The sequence below is a fragment of the Bidens hawaiensis genome, unplaced genomic scaffold (assembly GCF_021521415.1).
Source record: "Bidens hawaiensis isolate Kalapana, Puna unplaced genomic scaffold, B.hawaiensis_p1.1 tig00014722_1, whole genome shotgun sequence".
NCBI classification, from domain to species: domain Eukaryota; kingdom Viridiplantae; phylum Streptophyta; class Magnoliopsida; order Asterales; family Asteraceae; genus Bidens; species Bidens hawaiensis.
Window position 1 is genome coordinate 29,428 of NW_027492292.1, and position 18,201 is coordinate 47,628.

Below are 18,201 nucleotides of genomic sequence, written 5' to 3' on the forward strand. Positions count from 1 at the left end.
ACGACAGCTACAAAAAGCTTAGAGTTACTTTTCAAAAAAGTTTAAAGATTGCAAAAATTGGGAGAGAAGCCTAGACCATTTCTATATTGTTTCCCATATCAATTTGATCAATATAAGAGTCTGCTATCTCTTTTATTAGCTCAGCATAAAATACACTCAAATTGTATAACGTAATGCTCACACATTATAGCATAATAACTACCTAAGTCTTTTTAGAAACTTGTGACAACTACCTACCAATTTGAAACATTTTTACAAATGGGGTTACCACTTACCACCCATGAGAATGACAATATCGCTACAACATTTAAATTGTAATGGATGTTCCTGATTCACAAAGAATGAGAGGCGAAGGTTGATTGAGAAAAAATTATTTTTCTAACATAAATCAGAGAATCCAAAAAGACTTTCTATAATCACAAATATTCAGTACATAAGAATATATATGCAAGAAACAACTGTCAAATATAGTTGTAACTACATATGTATATCTGATTTTGTAACATTTTTTTATTATTGTAATTTAGGGATTAGATCTGCATGTGTTTTTTAAAAATAATAGTTATATCCGTAGATAATCTTTTTTATTTTTTTCCTTTTCAATTTCACTTAACATATAATTTCCTTTTTCTCTAATAACACTATATTTTTTTTCAAAAATCTAAATGCATGCACAAACTTGTTTATATATATTTTTTTCAATACTTTGATATAAGTTTTACTGAAAACCAGTTGTATTAAAAATAAAGTTTTTTTTGTCTTGCAATATATGACGTTTTTTACACAACTTGCTTTCAAGTTTCAACAATCGAAACGTGTGAAAAATAAATAAAAGAAATCTATGTACATATTTAGAATTCTTAAGAATGGTAGGCATTCCATGTTTAGAGAAAGGAAATTACTTGCTAAATGAAAATTGTAAAAGAATTTTCACTTAATGAAAATTCATAAGCTAGTCATGAAGATATATACCAATCCCATACGCGACAACCATTTGTAAAAAAATGTTATAAAATGATATAAGTTTTAATTATTCACACTCTTCCAAAATTACCTACTACTAAAAGAAGTTCCAAGTTTCCCACTTCTTCTCATGATACTTAATTTCATTGAAACATTCAATGTGATAATGTGACACCCAATTGCTTCTGGTGCACACTCTATATTGTTGCTTTCGAGTATTCGACGTAATTACGCTGATTTTCAAGTATAATAGTATATAAAGTCCGCCTATACGGAGCTCTTTCGTACATGTAAATCAAAGATGTATAAGTTTTCTCCAAAACTCATAGTGTTGGTGTTTTTCTTTCTATTGATACTTGATCATCATAATGCCAATGCTGTCCTTTCAGGTAATAAAATCTTTGATCCATGTGTGATTCATTTAATTTGTTAATAATCATAACTATATATAATATATGTTTGGGTGTAATTAGATAATGATTTTGGGAGTAGTCAAAGATCTAGGAAGTTGATTCCAAAGAGTCGAAGAATACTAAGAACGGTTGCACCAGCTCCACCATCACCACGGCCCGCCCCCGGGCAATCCCCGGGGTATTAGCTCCACCACCATGATACGTGCCGAACACATCAGGAACCCAAACCCACATTAACTTGCATGAGCCCATGTTTATCTTTTTAATGTCATGTTTTCCTTGTTACTTTTGTTAGTGTATGCATTATGTCCTGCATATTAAAGCTTTATATACTGTTTAAATTTATATATAAAATATATTTTTTTTATTATGATACTTGTTATAAAACGACTGATTAAAAAGTTGTTAATTACCTAAGTGTAATTTATTATCGTCTTTTAAAAACGTATAGTTGAGTACTTGAATAAAAAATAGTAATGCGTATCGTTGTAAATTTGTAATAAGAAACCTAAGAAGAATAACATTGTTTTGTGTGGTCTGCGCCTTTTGAGATGAAGAATTTGTCTTTCGAGACGAAACAGTTGATGGATATTTAAGTTTTTCTTGATTGACTATCAAATTCGATCAGCATCCCGAATAAATGTTTAAACATGATTGTTAGACTCGATTAATAGTGGCAGAACCAGAAACTTTTACAGTTATAATCTTCTTTTTCTTTTTATAGTTTAACTTAACTAATTAACCAGTTACTTCTTATAAATGCATATAAAGAAGATGAAAATGTTTCTAACTTATATATATTTTTTAAAGAAAAAACTTATAAAAATTTAAATATATTAATAAACCATAACTTAAACTAACATATAGATAAGTAATATAGTTAGTTGTCTTTGAATATGAACCCTTGAAGAAAACTAACCCAAAGAAAAATGACTAAATGGAAGAAAAAACTAGTAACTCGATAGTCGATACATTTTCAATCTACTTTTACTTATGTTTCATAACAAAACTCTCGGCTCATATACAGACCGATAAAAATAATACAAGTTTACACTCATGATACTTGTACTTGCTCCATCAAAATTGGTTTTTTTGAGACTACTTCATCAAGTTCAAATGCTCCACCGATGAACCTAGACCTCAAAAAATGTAACCGCATAGCAATATCATACAGTAGTCGAATCTGGTTCTATTGTTGACCGCAGTCCTTTGCGCATCATCATCTGAGCATAGAATTCTGCATGTTCCTGTTTCACAAGACAAAAAGGGACTTATAAGTCATTGGCTTAGTCATTATTTTTATATACTTTTTGTAATCATACTAACCGCGTTAGGTATTAATAATAAGGTGGCAATTTCAGCTGATCTACTTATAAATGGACCAACTTGGATTATATTTTGTCTCTCTAACAGGCCATATATAGTACATGTATCCTTTTCAATGTATATATAGTTACAGGTAATACAAGCATACCTTGACTGTAACTAGAACAACTGCAAGACCGTTTTCTCGTGATAAAGCGAAGAGTTTTCTAGCATCATCAGGTGTAACAGCTGGAACAGCCTGAGGCAATGCTTTTACAACTACATACACAAATATAAAAAATTAATTACTAGTCACAAAAGTTTAAAATTTAGAATTTGATGCATACAGTCTTGTATCATAATTACCTAACTTCTCGGTATGACGCTCATCATCGATCAAAAGCACCTTGTAACTATCACCACTGCCGGTGTTTTTCTTGTCTCTCACCCGACCAATATCTCCACCTACACACGATAAAGATCATAAACATACCGAATTAATCTCATTCTTAAAAGTTTACAAATTTATCAATTATCAGAGCATTTAAGTGTACAAGTTTTCTTCTTTCTAGAGTTGCATATGGAATCAATTACCTTTTAATGTATGTTTAATTTTAAAACTAATTGTGTAACGCTTCTTAAGTTAGCTCCAAAGCCAGCATAATTATGAGTTATTAGTTCATTAAACCAAACAAACTAGAAACTTTAAAAGTTTAATAACTGTAACCGACGCCGCACTCACAACTGAAGCTTCAACGAGCATAACAGTGACCAAAACCAGAAGCACAGCTGAAACATACAGTAATTTCATAAAAACCATTTTTAAAGCCAGCCGGTTTTGACCCGAAACCCGTTTGACTCAACCCCTCCCAACCCAAACCAAAATAACCCTTTTTGAATGACCCATTCCAACCCTAACCCGTTCTAGCCCAAACATTTTTTGACTCAGGCCCGTTCTGGCCTGAACAGACCCGACCCATTTGCCAGTCACATTATAAATAGGGGTGTTCAAGAAATCCGAAAAAAACCGAAATCTAAACCGAAACCTGAATAATCCGATTCGAATATCCGAATAACTAATTCAGACAGGGATTTCAAAAAAAATTGGATAGTTCGGATTATTCGGACCCGAATAATCTGAATAAATAACATGTGATTTAATTATTTTGAAGTTTGCCTTTATTCGTATCTGTTTTAATTTTTAAAATTATGATGGATCATGGATTTATTTCGACTTTTGTTTGAAGTTTGACTTTTCTTTGTGAATGTTTTATTTAATTTTCTTGTTTTGTATTTTTGTTTAATTAGATGTTTGTTTGAATGTTTGTTATGTGGTTTATTTCGGGTTATTCGGATTATCCGAATCCAATCCGAATTGATTCGGATCGGATTGGATTTCGGATAGGGTCTTAAAACTTCCAAATCTGAACCGAATAGTCAGTTATCCGATCCGATGAACACCCGTGTCTATAAGTACATTTACTACTCCCAACCACATAAACTTATGAACCTGTTTTGACGATTTGACCCATCCTGACCAGAACCAAAATAACCCTTTTTTTAATCGACCTGTTCCTACCCTAACCCTTTTGTTAAATCGACCCGTTCCTACCCTAACCCTTTTGTTAAAACCCGTGAGACCCGAAGTGTTTGCCAGTCACACTCTAAACATATTTACTACACCAACAACATAAAACTATGAACCCATCTTGCAATTACTTACATAAAAAAATGAAATTAGTTTTAAACAATTTAAATAAACCAAATGAAAAAAAAAAAACAAAAAACAAAAAACAAAACCTTCTTGAACTTGGGTAGCAGGGTCAAACTGAGATTGATCAAAAGAAGGCCTTTCCAACACACCAGCACCTCCCTTTGAGGACCCAAATCTAGCTTTCAAAGACCCATTTGAATTTGAAATCAAAGCTGGTGATGAAGATGTCTTGATTGCACAAGATACAATACAAGATTTTGGAGTTTGTGAGTGATGGATGATGGTTGTTAGAGGCAGAGATGAAAGTGCATTCACTACTGCCATTGGTTTGCTCAGATAACAGCAGATAATTGTTTGGTCTTGGATTGTGTTGTGTTGTGTACTTGTGTTGTGGTTGTTAAATGTTAACTCCTTTTACACATGGCCTATAAATAATTGCGGCTATCATTATAAAGACATGAAGCCCTTCACATCACATGTATTTTTGAGGTCACCTTTTTTCTGTGTTTAATAACTAATCCTATATTCTTAATTTATTTTAAAGGATTTTATCCATATTACATATAAAAGATATAAGGAGGACAAGGTACTAATTTACTGCTAGGGACGGAAATGGGCCAGATTAGCATGCTCAGAATTGAATTTATAAAATAAAATTTTAAAAAGTCAGAATTTGTGTCTTTTATAAAACAGTTTTTTAAGTCTTTTAAAAAGCTAAAATAGAAAATATTTTTATGATTGTCAAACACTTTTTAACTTATTGCTTTTTGAAAAAACCAATAAGGTAATAAGTTGTTTTCAAACTAAATCCCAAGCATGCTAGGTGTTGCTAATCTCGATACCATATCAAGTTGTAAAATCGTGTTTCATAACTTGCTTAAGATTCGTCGGGTATTAGGTATACCTGTTACTTTGTTAGAAAAAAACTTCTCTTTATAATTTCTAAATATATTTTCTACCATTATAATAAATGATTTCTTTTTATTTATGCATCAAGCATTATAAATTAAAATATGATACTACATAAATGTTTTAATAGCATCCGTTCAAAAAAATAATAATAACATACAAAATATAATTTTTTTTAACAGCATGTAAAGCAACGACTACATTCGTGTGCTATAAGGCGCCGTAGGAGACCTACGTGGAGACAAACCCAGGTTCGAACCTGATTTCTGGCCCCAAATGGGTTATGCACTCAGTGCCTGGCTTCAACCCCGTGCCTAGAGGTGCACAAACCGGTTTCGGTTAAAACCAGTTCGGTTTGGTCAACAAAAGTCAAAACCAGTTTATGATTGGTTTCGGTTCGGGTTGAAGCCGATTTCTTACCATGGCACGATCGGTTTCGGTTCGGGTTTTGATCGGTTTCGGTCCGGGTTTTTACCTGTTTTGGTTTGGTTAACTGGCTTGGAACCGGTTTTGGTGGAAAAAATTACAAACCGGTTTCGAACCTACGGTTTCAAACCGGTTCGATTTCGGTCCAGTTTTCGGGTTGATTCGGTTAACCCAAAAATAAATTATCTTTTGACAAATTTAATGAAAACTAAAATTAAAAGTTAGAAATTCTCAAACCCTTGGCCCACAATCTATTTAAGTATTTAACCCAAGGCTTGGACGAATATTATTGACCAAATGGCCGTTGTAGTCTATTAAAAAAAGGCTAATTTTGGTCGGGTCGGGTCGGGTTAGAACGGGTTTTAGACTTTCAGGTGAGAAGAGGTTTGGGTCAGAACGGGTTGATTTTGTTAAAATAATAAAATTTAAGTTATTGTATAGTTCAGCTTTGCCTTTGGTTTACGCGCATACCAATCTCGGGTTGTACGCCTCATATCAACCCATTTGAAAAATATCACCAATGCATTTTAACCCGTTTCATTAGACAGGGTTGTCTCAGTCAACCCACTTTGGCCCATTTTATGAGAACTTCGGAACAACAATTCTCAAACCAAATTTTTTTTAAAGTTAGACCGTCTATGGTCAGAACGGCCGTCAGGATAATGTTCAAACGGCCGTTCTAATCAATAATATTCAAAGTTTGGCTTTTTTTTTTGGTCAAAACGGCGGTCTGTGTGTTGATGGTGTGAAATCAAATGAGTGTGGTTGTGTGTTGATGGTGTGAAATCAAATGAGTGTGGTGTAGCTACAGCATGACCCTATTTATATTATTAATGACAGGGGTTACGAACGTTTGATGACATGGATCGATCTGGAATCATCGGACTATCTAAAGGATGATTGTCTTACAATGCATTTCCGAATTGGAGTTGTTAGAGAGGGATCCAAAGGTTTCACCTTTTCTATACATCCATCCGACATGGCCCAAAATCTCAACTCCTTGCTGGAAACTGAAACGGGTTGCGATATTGTTCTTCATGTTGGCGACCAAACTTTCAAGGCCCATAAGTCCATACTCGCAGCTCGCTCTCCTGTATTTAAAGCTAGATTTTTTGGAAACGACCCTGACATAGCGGGTGATCAAGTCGAGTTGAAGGATGTTGAACCCTCTATCTTTAAAGTAATAAAAATTAATTACCTTTATGCCGTGTTCCCAAGTCTAATTTAACGAGAGAAGTCAAAGGAATTGAGAGGAAGCCAGGAAAAGTCATTTTCCCCGAGTTTTTATTTATTTATTTATTTTTCAAAAAAAGGGAAGGGTTATTCTTTCTATTTGGATAATCAAACTCAACTATTTAAAAGTTCCCAAGTTACCCTCAACCAATTATTACAATGTGTCCTTAGTAACTGGTTGAGGGCAATTTGGGAATTTTCAAATAGTTGAAGTATGATCAAACTTTTTTCTCTCCAAATGGGAAGGATGGAAATATGTAGCATTTTCCTTCCTTTTCTCTCTACTTCTTTCATTAAAAAATAAAAAAAACGAACTTGAGAACATGACTTTTTCCCTCGTTTAGACTCGGGAACACAGCGTTAGCTTATTTCAGCCTGATTTATGGTTAATGACTTATTCAAATGGAGGTGTTTTGCAGGCTATGCTTTTGTTTATTTACTCAGAGGCATTGCCAGAATCAATGTCAACAAACATGATTCAACATTTGTTTGCTGCTGCTAAGCGGTTTGATGTACATCGGTTAAAACAGTTGTGTGAAGCAAAATTATGTGAACAAGTTAATGTTGATACAGTTGAAACAGCTTTATCTTTTGCTGATAAACACGGCTGCTCCCAACTTAAGTCCGTCTGTTTGGAATTTGCACACAAAACTGGAAGGTCAGCGCAACCTATTAGAAACTTGTGTATCTGTTAGATTTTAATATATATTTTTCTAATTTTAATGCTGTGATTTTTTATTTTATTTTTGGTAGGCTTGATGAAAAGAGAAGTGCTTAAATATTCTTGTTATATAGACATTACAAGGGTTGATTAAAGGAAACCCACGTTTCAAATCCGACTGCAGCATCTAATTCAAAGCTAACCACAATCTTAAAATGCAAGACTAGTATGTAAGTCAGCAACAGTCATTAAGAAAGTCAACATTTTGAATCAGTTTGAACTATGACAACATTTAGTTGACTAAAAGGACAAATTAACCTTTCCAACATCTTCTCTAACTGTTTATCCTCACCAGTCTTTCCTCTTAATATAATCCCAGCTAAAGGTCGATTAACAACTGTATTCTGCCGAGCGATATATAAATACTAAAGATTTTTGTATTTTAACAATAATATAATGAATAAAATTAAACCTTTAACTAATAAAATGCAAACAACCCGTAGTCAAAAAAAGGTAATTTTCCACCCATAAACTAAATAAACGTCAAAGTCCGCACAGGAGGCTAGGATAAGAGGAGGCCACCACGAGTGCGTGCTGCTGCTTTCGGTTTAGTTGTTTGTAGGAGCTCTGATAGCAACAAAGGGCATGCTTCTGTTAAATATTTAAACCCTTGTGTTTTCATCACCTCTACAAACAAATTAAAACATTACATCAAAATCCCATTACTTGAAAGTATTCAATATATCAAAATATTCAGTCAACATGCACGCACGCACCTTCCAAGTTTTCAGATGCAAATTTCAGACAGATGAACTTAAGTTGCGGACAATGATGTTTATCGGCAAAACATAAAGCTGTTGCAACAGTATCAACATTAACTTCTTCACTCAGTTTTGCTTCACACAAATCTTTCAACCGCTGTACACCAAACCGATCAGCAACAGGCAACAGTTGTTCAACCACGTCGCTTGACATCAAATCCGGAAGTGTATTCGAGTAAATAAACAAAAGCATTGCCTGCAAAAACATCTCTATGATTAATTGCTAGATGCTGGTTTATGTTGGTACGGTTAAACTTCAGGGGCTGTTTTGAACTATTCTCATGGTTCAATCCTTTGTTAATAATGTTTGGTTAAGTTTGTAGAGCCTGGAGGACCATTTGTGACATTTTAGAAACAAGGTTGTTAGTAGCAGTTGGCTTGTACAAAAGAGGGAATAACACATTAACACCATATTAGGTTAATAAGAGTGGCCCTTGTTCGTTTATTCGTCTTAATTCGATTCATTGGTGTTCGTTTTTCGTAACATTAATCAGCCGTAAATAAATCAATGAGAGTAAAAAAGATACTCACTTTAAAGACGGAGGGTTTAACTTCCTTCAACTCCAATTCATTCATGTTAGGGTTTCCAAGAAGCCCGAAAAACATGGCTTTAAATACAGGAGACCCGGCCGCGAGTATCACTTTGTGGGCCTTGAGAGTCTGGTCACCAACAAGCAAAAGAATATCGCAGCCCGTTTCAGTTTCCAACAAGTAGTTGAGATCTCGGCCCATGTCAGATGGAGTTATAGGAATGTTAAATTGCTTAAAAACACCAACTGTGCAATGCATCGAAAAGCAATCATCCGTTAGATAACCCAATGTTTCCAGACGTTCTCTGCTGAAGAAATAGCTGTGGCCCCTGAAAGCCAAGCGCTTATTCGAAACATTATAGAATAAATAAACGGGAAATTACCAAAATAGACATGTTTGACTACACTTGTTTTTTCCAAAAATAAAGAACCTAGCCCACAACAAAACAACTGGATTTGTTGTTAGCCTGCTTGGGACACGTGGCGAGTAATGATTGGTCAGAAGGTGCCCCCCCAGACTTTTTATAAATTTCGGTGCCCAAAAAGTGTCTGCTAAGATTAGCCTGCTTGGCCCTTGCAACACATTCTAGATGGTCTTGAAGTGGTTGTCTAAAGAGTTAGTAGGCTAAAAGTCAAAGTCAGTTATTGTAAAAAAGAATGGTCTAACACGTCTAATTTGGTAATTATCCCATAGGTAAAGGGGTCATGTTATAATGTTATAAATGGACGGCCGTTTTGACAAGATAAAATCAAACTTTGAAAACCAACAACGGTACTTAAATCATTGGAAAAGAAGTTATACCACAAGCGTCCATGGAGCTTTCGAGTAGAAGGTCCGCCATAAAATGTGTGTCCTCCTTTGCCGCTCTTATTCAACAACCTAAGCTTAAACGAGGACCTGACATTGGAACCATGGCTAGTCAAAACGATGTACACCGAGAAGTGATCATCTGGATAAGAGTTCTTTCCATCGGGGTAAAACCTGATTACCCAATCGTGTCCCCCCGCACTGAACGTGTCGCTTGCAATGTATTTACCAGCACCCATCCCTTTAGCCCGGGAGTAGCCTACAATATTGAAATCATGAGACCCATTCACCAACTGGAGTGTCGATCTAGAACACGTGTGATCATAACTATTCGCAAGCATATTAATTAATATTAAAACCCTAGCTAGCACTCTAGAATTTGTATATACGAAAATAATAGATCGATGTAGCGATTGGGACGAAGGTTTTGAAAGAATATATCCATACTATATATAATGCATGAGATAAGGGTAAATTGAGACAGAGTTTTACAAAATATAATGTATAAAGTCCATGTGTTAATAGGGTTAAATTTGTCTTTTAGACATAGTATAACTTATCCATCTTACAAGTTTACCCCCTCATCTTTAATTTGAATCTGATATTGTTATAATTTTTAAATTTTAAACAAATTAATATGTTACGTAAGAGCGTTCAATATCGATTCTGATGGTTTTTAAGTTAAACTTGTGAGCCTAACGTTAGTATCATTTTTTGTCGTCCAAAACCAAATTAACTTAACCATTGAAAATTGAAACCAAAATGTTACTTACGGTATGGTTCCGGTTTGGTTTCACAGTTTAAGCTATGATAATAAATGTTGTTTATAATATTTATTAATTTAATCGTACCATCAATCCTAACTAAGCATCAACAAAATATGATACCTTAGAGGATCATAAAATGAAAAATGATAATTTTAGCCAACTGACCAAAAGTAAAAATATCAACTGTGAAAACACACCGATATCCGGTTTAAACTGTTTCATGGTTTTAAACCAAACCATAACCATGAACACTTATAAGTGTTATGTGATTAACATGGTCCGCGCTCGAACACCGCATCGCGCGAGCACCCGGCTAGTGTGTGTGTATATATATATATATAATTCAAGTTTAGTAATTAAGGTAGCGCGGTTAAGATTTGCATCCAAAGATGGTGGATAATATTTATGGTATATATACTAATAGGTGAAAATATATATTTCATATATCATAGTGTAAATAGATTGAATCCATCTTTAATTTTGAATGTTGAAAAAGCTTTTTTTTTTATCATGTAATAATGAAATTACTTCTTTTTTTGGTTTTTAAACTTTTGTATTTAGGTATTACAAAAGTCATTGTTAATTTGGGTATACAATAAAAAAAAGTCACTTTTATATTTAAATACTAGCTTTTGAACCCGTGTATTACACGGGATTTGTTAAATAGTAAAATAAATAAGGTACGTTATTTGAAAGAACTGAACAAAATTAAAGGTAAGAAGAAAATAAAATATATGCTACAAATAATAAGTCTATAATCTCAAATTTACAAATTAAAATGAGATAACCCATTACAACAATATATAACATTTGTCAAAATTGTTTTGACTCATTAGCCATTGATAACTATAATGAATGAGATGAGAGATTAGAAAACTAGAAAGGGGAAATTATAACCCATTTGTCAAAATTGTTTTGACCCATGACCCATGAATATGTAGGATAAATAAGATGAGAAATTAGAGAATTATAAAGGAAATTATAACTCATTTGTCAAAATTATTTGATCAATGCCCCATGAATATATATGATGAAAGATTAGAAAGATTTATAACTCATTTGCCAAAATGGTTTTGTCCATAACCGTGGATATGTAGAATGAATGAGAAGAGATATTAGACCAAAAATGAATGTGGGATTGCCACATCATCCTCATTATTTTCTTTTGTTAGTAAAGTTAGATTAGATTATATTAGATTCTTTGCATAGATGAATAAAATAGTGGGAAATTAGAAGTGATGAAAGAGTAATTTTAGAAGAAATTAAACAAATTTAATTAGTAGTCTTGAATTGAGAGAAAATTTAGAAGGGATTAATAAAAGATTAAATATGATAGTTTTTATAAGATTAATGTGAAATGTTAGTTTTAATAAGAATATTACACATAATAAATGTTTCTTACATGTGTTCTTCCGGTTGCGCTCGTTTTACAGAATGGAATGGAACTGGAATTGGAATTTGCATAGAATTTGAAATTGGATTTGAAATCTGAACATTCTAATAGGAATTGGAACTGAAAGGAATGGAAATCAAATTCCATTCTTGATGTGTTCGTTTGATAAATGAATTGTAATCTATCACCACAAATGAATTGGAATCGGTTTTTTTAACGAGGATAAAGGCGGAAACATTTTAGTTTTTTTAGATTTTTTTGTTTTTTATTTATATTTTGCATTATGATTTTTTTATTATTTTTTACATTTTTTAGTGGTTTTTTATTAAGATCAAAAACTCCTAAAAAAATTCAAAAATAATGATAAAAAATTCATAACTCAAAATATAAATCAAAAACAAAAAAATTAAAAAAACTAAAATGTTTTATTCGTTGTCACCATTAAAAAAAAAGCTCGACAAAAGATTTCAATGAATTTACTTGAAATCCTTCACATTATGAAAGGGTTTGAAATTTCTTTATTTAAAGGAATTTGAAAGAATAAAATTTCAATTCCAATTCTTTGACAACCAAACACATCAAAATGGAATTAAGATTTCAATTCCAACGAAACGAACACGCAATGCCATTGGATTTTAGTTTCAATTTATTTGAATTCTCATGAATTCTATGAAACAAACGCGCCCTTAGGACATCTATTAGAAAATCCCTATAATTTTTTAGATATAAAACTGTTAAAATTGTATTGGATTAGTGGTGGAACACAATTCGTATTTAACCAAACCGAATAAATACTTAATGGTCTATAAAATTGCCATTTTGGGCTCCAGTACACAGTTACATAAACGGCATGATCGACTGATCAAGCACATATAAACCCACTTTGACATTGGGCCTGTGCTCTTTGTTAAGTAGGGATTTTCCAAATTAAAACCAAAATCTATCTATTCTAATAATAAACTAAAATAAATGGGAACAATTGTCATGTTTTGGTTAATTCTCATGATTTTTTCCTACAAACCTAGTATACTCTAATATAAGTAATAAATCAATAATTATTCACTTTCCTTTTACACTATATTTATATAATATCTATATATTTTTATAAATATAAATATTAACATATTATTTTGCTATATATTTCAAAATACTTGATGAATTCCAAAAATCAACAACAAATCATGTTTCTCAAATGAAAATTGTTTCGGGTTTTTTGTGGAAGTTAAATTTGATTTTATGGGTCAAAAGTTGGTAAATAGATTGTTTGGTACAAGTTAACTACATTTAGGTCAAAATTTGTTATGGATCAAAAATGAAAATTTTGAGTATGTTTAAAGTTTGAAAATGCAAAATAGATTTATCGTTAAATTTGTTATGGGTTCAAATTGTTAACTTTAAAATGTTAAAAGTATGAAAGCTAGAATTTTAAACATGATTCAGGTTTCAAGATTATTTTTAAGGGCGTTTTTTGAAATAATCAAAAGGTTCGGGATTTGGCAAATTGACTATTTTTCTCTCAACTATTAAAATTTAAGAAAAGATTACAAACACTTTTGACATGCCACCCCATGCCTATCAATGCTTCTAACTTTTATCAAATTTGAAATATTTATGTCAGCATTAATTTTTCCTTCAATGGTGATCAGAACATTGTATGGGAAGCATGCCATGCAAAACTATGCTCAAATGAAACAAAATATTCACAAAATTGAATGGGTTAACATGTTATTTTTTATGTTGTCATTATGACAAAGTCGAGAAGCCCTCTTAAACTTATCAAAATCTTTTTTATGGTGTAGCTCAGAAAAACATAGTTCTTGAAGAACATCCATTGTTATAATTTAATATTCTACTTTCCTTTAACGGTGGTAAATTGTTAAATATATCAATAAAATAAAGGCAACGCCTCTTTTGTATTTAGGCTGAGTGGTTAGAACTAGTATCGTATGAGAAGTCTTATTTTCGAAATTGGTTCATAACCAAAATTCTTTCAATTATACATATATGACACCGAAAATGAATTTTTCAATAGAAAAAAGCATTCTCAGGTACGATTTTACACGGACATTTTTTTTATTAAGTTTATTTAAAAATATCATTTTGTGATATAAATAAAATCAATTTATGTACACATTGTATAGATACAAACATACATGCAATACATTTTTTTTTCATATACACTATGTAATTATTTGTTTTACTTATAATTTTATATTTGAATTATCACATGTGTGACACGGGCTCTAAAACTAGTTTACTTATAATTTTAGATTTAATGAATATAATAATAAAAATAGTTTACCGTTGAATTAATAAAAATAGCTGCTTTAGTTGCATCTAGAAAATGCATTCTTATTATTAGATGCACGAAACCTGACTTAACTATGTAAACAGCAACAACTAACTTCTGTAAAATGCATAACCATAAAAGTGTTCTTCGGTGATGTCAATGCTTCTAACAACTATTATCATGCCGGTAAAAGACGTCGCAAGCAAACACGATGAAAGAACCGTAAGCCCATTAACGTGCAAATAGGCTAATTACTTAATCGAACACTGCCCCCGCCACGAAGCACAAGGGTACAAATACTTGACTTTAATTATTTGCTATATTTTATAGAAGCTCTACAATTTTAAATAAAAACTTACCTGAGGATCCTATAATCAAAATTTTATTGCTTCTATAATATATGATTGTTTATTGGATTACATCGAAACAGAAGGCAAGCGGGCAACAAGCTGCGCCGCTACCCCTTTTTGAATCGCAAAACCCAATCTTTTAAAAACTATATTTGCTGATCTTGGAGTCATAACATTACTATGCATGACCCGCTGAACACGGGTAAGTAGCTCCACAGCTTCAGGCGCGAGGAAACCAAAAGTGTCAAAAGCAAAAGGAATAAATACATGTTGGTTGTCAAGACACGCCTTTTCATGTTTTGCCACCTTACCTGAAGCAGCTTTTAATGCGGCTTGACCGACCGCGAAACCACTACTCCCTAAGCCCACCAAAGGAGAAACCCCTGTTAAATCCACACACACGTGTTTCCCTCCTATCAATCCAAACACCAAAATGTCAGCCGGTCGAAGAGATGATCTTCCCTCCGACGGGTCAGTCTGGAAATTCACAGGTGCCTATAATTGATTGCGTTTTATGGGTACAACTACTCTAAATAAAAACTAAAACTTATTAAGCGTGTCGACGCCTCTAACATCATGTGAGATTCCCACTATTATATAAAGAATGACGTACTCATGCATGTCTGTAATATAACCATAATTTCTTTAAACATATCCATATGACCTACCTTGTTTTTTTTCTTTTAAATATAACCTAAGGTTGTTAGTTCGCTGCTGTGTTTTGTTCAAACACATTATAGGGCAAGAACATTATAGAAAAAAAACATGAACATTAAAGCATAGCATAAGAATTTAGTGGCTCACCACTCACATTTAAAATCAACAACAAAACTTGCATTCGTGTGATTGGTTCAACGGTAAAAAATATGTTTTGTTTGCCATTCAATCTTGCATTCTCGCTACTACTGTAATGATCTCCATGAATACTGAACATTTAAAATCCGAAAGAAATGAACAAAACAAAATAACCAGCTAAGTATCACTATCTTTATTTATGTCCACTGGAATCTGACCCTGAAAAAGGAAATGTGAACTCATAAGGAAAGCTGAAATTAGGCCTGCCAAAATGGGCCGGGTTCGGGTTACGGGCCAGAAATCATTCAGGTCAAAACGGGCTTGGTCAGCCTGAAATGCACAATAAATTCAAAAAAACCATTTCTTAAACCAACCTGTTCGGACCTCAACCAGCCCGAACTAAAATACCTACCCGTGACACGACCCGTTTCCTGTTAACTCACCTTAGTCATAGCGTGTGTGTTTAGCAGGGGCGGGGGCAGAGGCAGGGGCTGGGGCAGGAGCAGAGGCGGGGGCTGGGCCTGAGGCAGGAGCAGAGGCGGGGGCTGCGTCTGAGGCAAGGGCGGGGGCGGGGGCGGGGGCTGGGGCTGGGGCAGGGGCAGGAGCAGAGCCTTCTATTATATCATACATTTTGCTCAACAGCTTTACGAGGTCTGAAAAAATAGCAAACATAATTTATTAGTTATATAAACAAGCTCACCAAACAGAATGAAGTGAACTGAAAATAAAAACTCACCAAACAGATATTGCACTTTATAAGAAACCGAGCAATTAAATAGGCCTCTGAGTGATTTGAGCTGATCCTTGAGGGTTTCTTCAGTTTCACAAACATAATAATCAGGCAAATGACAGATATAGTACCTACTGAAAGCACAGTCATTGTTAATAAATGTTACTCTTGAATTGAAAAATCAAATTTAGAAAGTTAGTTGCTAACCAAACAGCAAGTAGTTCATTTCCGAAGTCTCCCCCGGTAAGCAAGTTGTGAACTGTTGCTACCCTTCTGTGCATGATAAGAAAAGTATTTACAGTTAATTTGTGTAATCACTAAACAAAAAAACCAAAGCCGACCAAAACGAAGCAAAAAAGCCTACCAAAAAAAGGAATCCGAAAAAACCGGCTTCATGTTATTTGTTATTCGTTTTGGTCTGTTTTTTCAATTTCGGTTAGGTTCGGTTTGGATTTCTGTTCCAATTAACGTATAATCAAACGATGCAGACCTAAGTTGACCTAACAAGTGTAATCTCGAACTCATAATCGATGAAATACTAATCGCAGCAGCAGTTTCCTATTGCAAATCTAAGTGTAATCTCAATTCTAACTCATAATCATATAATCGATCGATAATAACATAATGAATACTCGATTGAAGTGTAATCGCTCATAATCTAAGGATAATTTTCAATTTTCATCGATGAAATCGCAATTAACCTGCAATCAATCTGAGTCGAATAACATAATGCCTAATCTATTGAAGTGTAATCGCTCGTAATCAATCTAAGGATGTTTTCATCGCAATTAACTTGCAATCTGAGTTGAATAACATAATAAGCGCTCATAATCTAACGATGAAATAAGTATAATCGCAATTAACTTGTAATCAATCAAATCAAACTGAGTTGATGCAGAGGATAACATAATGTCTACTCGATTGAAGTGTAATCGCTCGGATATTTTCAATTTTCATCGCAATTAACCTATCAATCAATCTATTGAAGTGTAATCACTCGTAATCCAATGAAACTTTCATCGCAATTAACTTACAGTCAATGAATCTGAGTTGAATAACATAATAATCGCTCATAATCTAAGGATATTTTCATCAATTAACTTGTAATCAATCAAATCAATCTGAGTTGATGCAGAGGATAACGGACTTACAGTACGTCAGCCAGTAGCTCAGCATTAGCATCGAGTGCACTGAGATCCATTGGAACAGAGAGAGAGAGAGAAAGTATTTCAAAAAAAATTCGGGATCGCCACCTGCCTGCCTGCCTTATTTATATATATGCAAGTCAAGTCAAGTCAAGTCAATTTGACCTTTCTTTACATTTCTAAATCTAAAATAAAATACACTTACTCGTTTCTAAAACCGAACCGTTGCACTCGTCAGATCGGATTTAAGCACCAAATGACATAGTAAATAGTAACAAAAAGTTAAAAAATCATATTTCACCGTTCGGTTTTAAAAACAGTGTCGTTAGGTACCAGCAATGAGATTAATGGTTGGTGCAAATGTTATTTCGAAGCAATGCAGAATATTGCATTATTACTGTATAAAACAAATAAACCATACATATAATCAAAACTATAGCTATGACTTTACATTTTCAACACCCTGGATTATCACTTCCGATTTTGCATTGGGAAGACAACTAGGCTTTATTTTCAAGTAAACTAATTACCCCGTAAAAGATTTAACACTTATAGATTATTAACTAATAATTCACTTCAAATACACTAATTACAATTTTTCACAGCTGAAATTGAGTTGGTGTGAACAGACAAGTAGAACACCGGACAACACTGTACATAATTTTCATATTAATAAACCATGCACAGGGCGACAAATCGATATTCACATTTGATGGGAAGCATCAATCAATCACAACAGAAAACTTACTAGCAAAAAAAAAAAAACTCAAGATAAACATACAAAACCGCATAGTAAAAACAAGCCTTGTGTGTGCCTTCTGTCAGAGGAAACAAGGCAGCAGACTAATGAACTGCAACTTGAGCTCAAACTAAGCAATTTAGACCACAAACACTATGAGAAGGGACATTTTCTGTCTGGATGACCAATGAATGAACAAAGACAAATAC

The 18,201-nt window shown here is 33.4% G+C and overlaps 2 protein-coding genes across 2 annotated transcripts; both read right to left on the bottom strand.

Moving 5' to 3' along the window:
* Nucleotides 1-2,357: 2,357 nt before the first annotated feature.
* LOC143547463 (ATP-dependent Clp protease adapter protein CLPS2, chloroplastic-like) lies at nt 2,358-4,720 on the bottom strand. Its single transcript, XM_077038882.1, has 4 exons — nt 4,482-4,720; nt 3,048-3,146; nt 2,851-2,960; nt 2,358-2,623 (listed from the first exon to the last, which is right to left on the bottom strand). The coding sequence occupies exons 1-4, from the start codon at nt 4,717-4,719 to the stop codon at nt 2,543-2,545; spliced, it is 528 nt and encodes a 175-aa protein (XP_076894997.1). The 5' UTR covers nt 4,720; the 3' UTR covers nt 2,358-2,542.
* Nucleotides 4,721-8,186: 3,466 nt separating this feature from the next.
* On the bottom strand, nt 8,187-10,124 carry LOC143547508 (BTB/POZ and MATH domain-containing protein 3-like). Its single transcript, XM_077038913.1, has 4 exons — nt 9,778-10,124; nt 8,977-9,304; nt 8,401-8,641; nt 8,187-8,311 (listed from the first exon to the last, which is right to left on the bottom strand). The coding sequence occupies exons 1-4, from the start codon at nt 10,122-10,124 to the stop codon at nt 8,187-8,189; spliced, it is 1,041 nt and encodes a 346-aa protein (XP_076895028.1).
* Nucleotides 10,125-18,201: the final 8,077 nt, after the last annotated feature.

Bases quoted from the DNA above. Each gene is read 5' to 3' on its own strand.
- LOC143547463 (XM_077038882.1), bottom strand. From the start codon at position 4,719: ATGGCAGTAGTGAATGCACTTTCATCTCTGCCTCTAACAACCATCATC. The intron at 3,147-4,481 runs GTTTTGTTTTTT...TATCGTGTGTAG, and splicing joins TGCTACCCAAGTTCAAGAAG to GTGGAGATATTGGTCGGGTG. The intron at 2,961-3,047 runs GTAATTATGATA...TTGTGTATGTAG, and splicing joins GCGTCATACCGAGAAGTTAG to TTGTAAAAGCATTGCCTCAG.
- LOC143547508 (XM_077038913.1), bottom strand. From the start codon at position 10,124: ATGCTTGCGAATAGTTATGATCACACGTGTTCTAGATCGACACTCCAG. The intron at 9,305-9,777 runs GTATAACTTCTT...CTTGGCTTTCAG, and splicing joins AAGCTCCATGGACGCTTGTG to GGGCCACAGCTATTTCTTCA. The intron at 8,312-8,400 runs GTGCGTGCGTGC...ATTTGTTTGTAG, and splicing joins TGCATCTGAAAACTTGGAAG to AGGTGATGAAAACACAAGGG.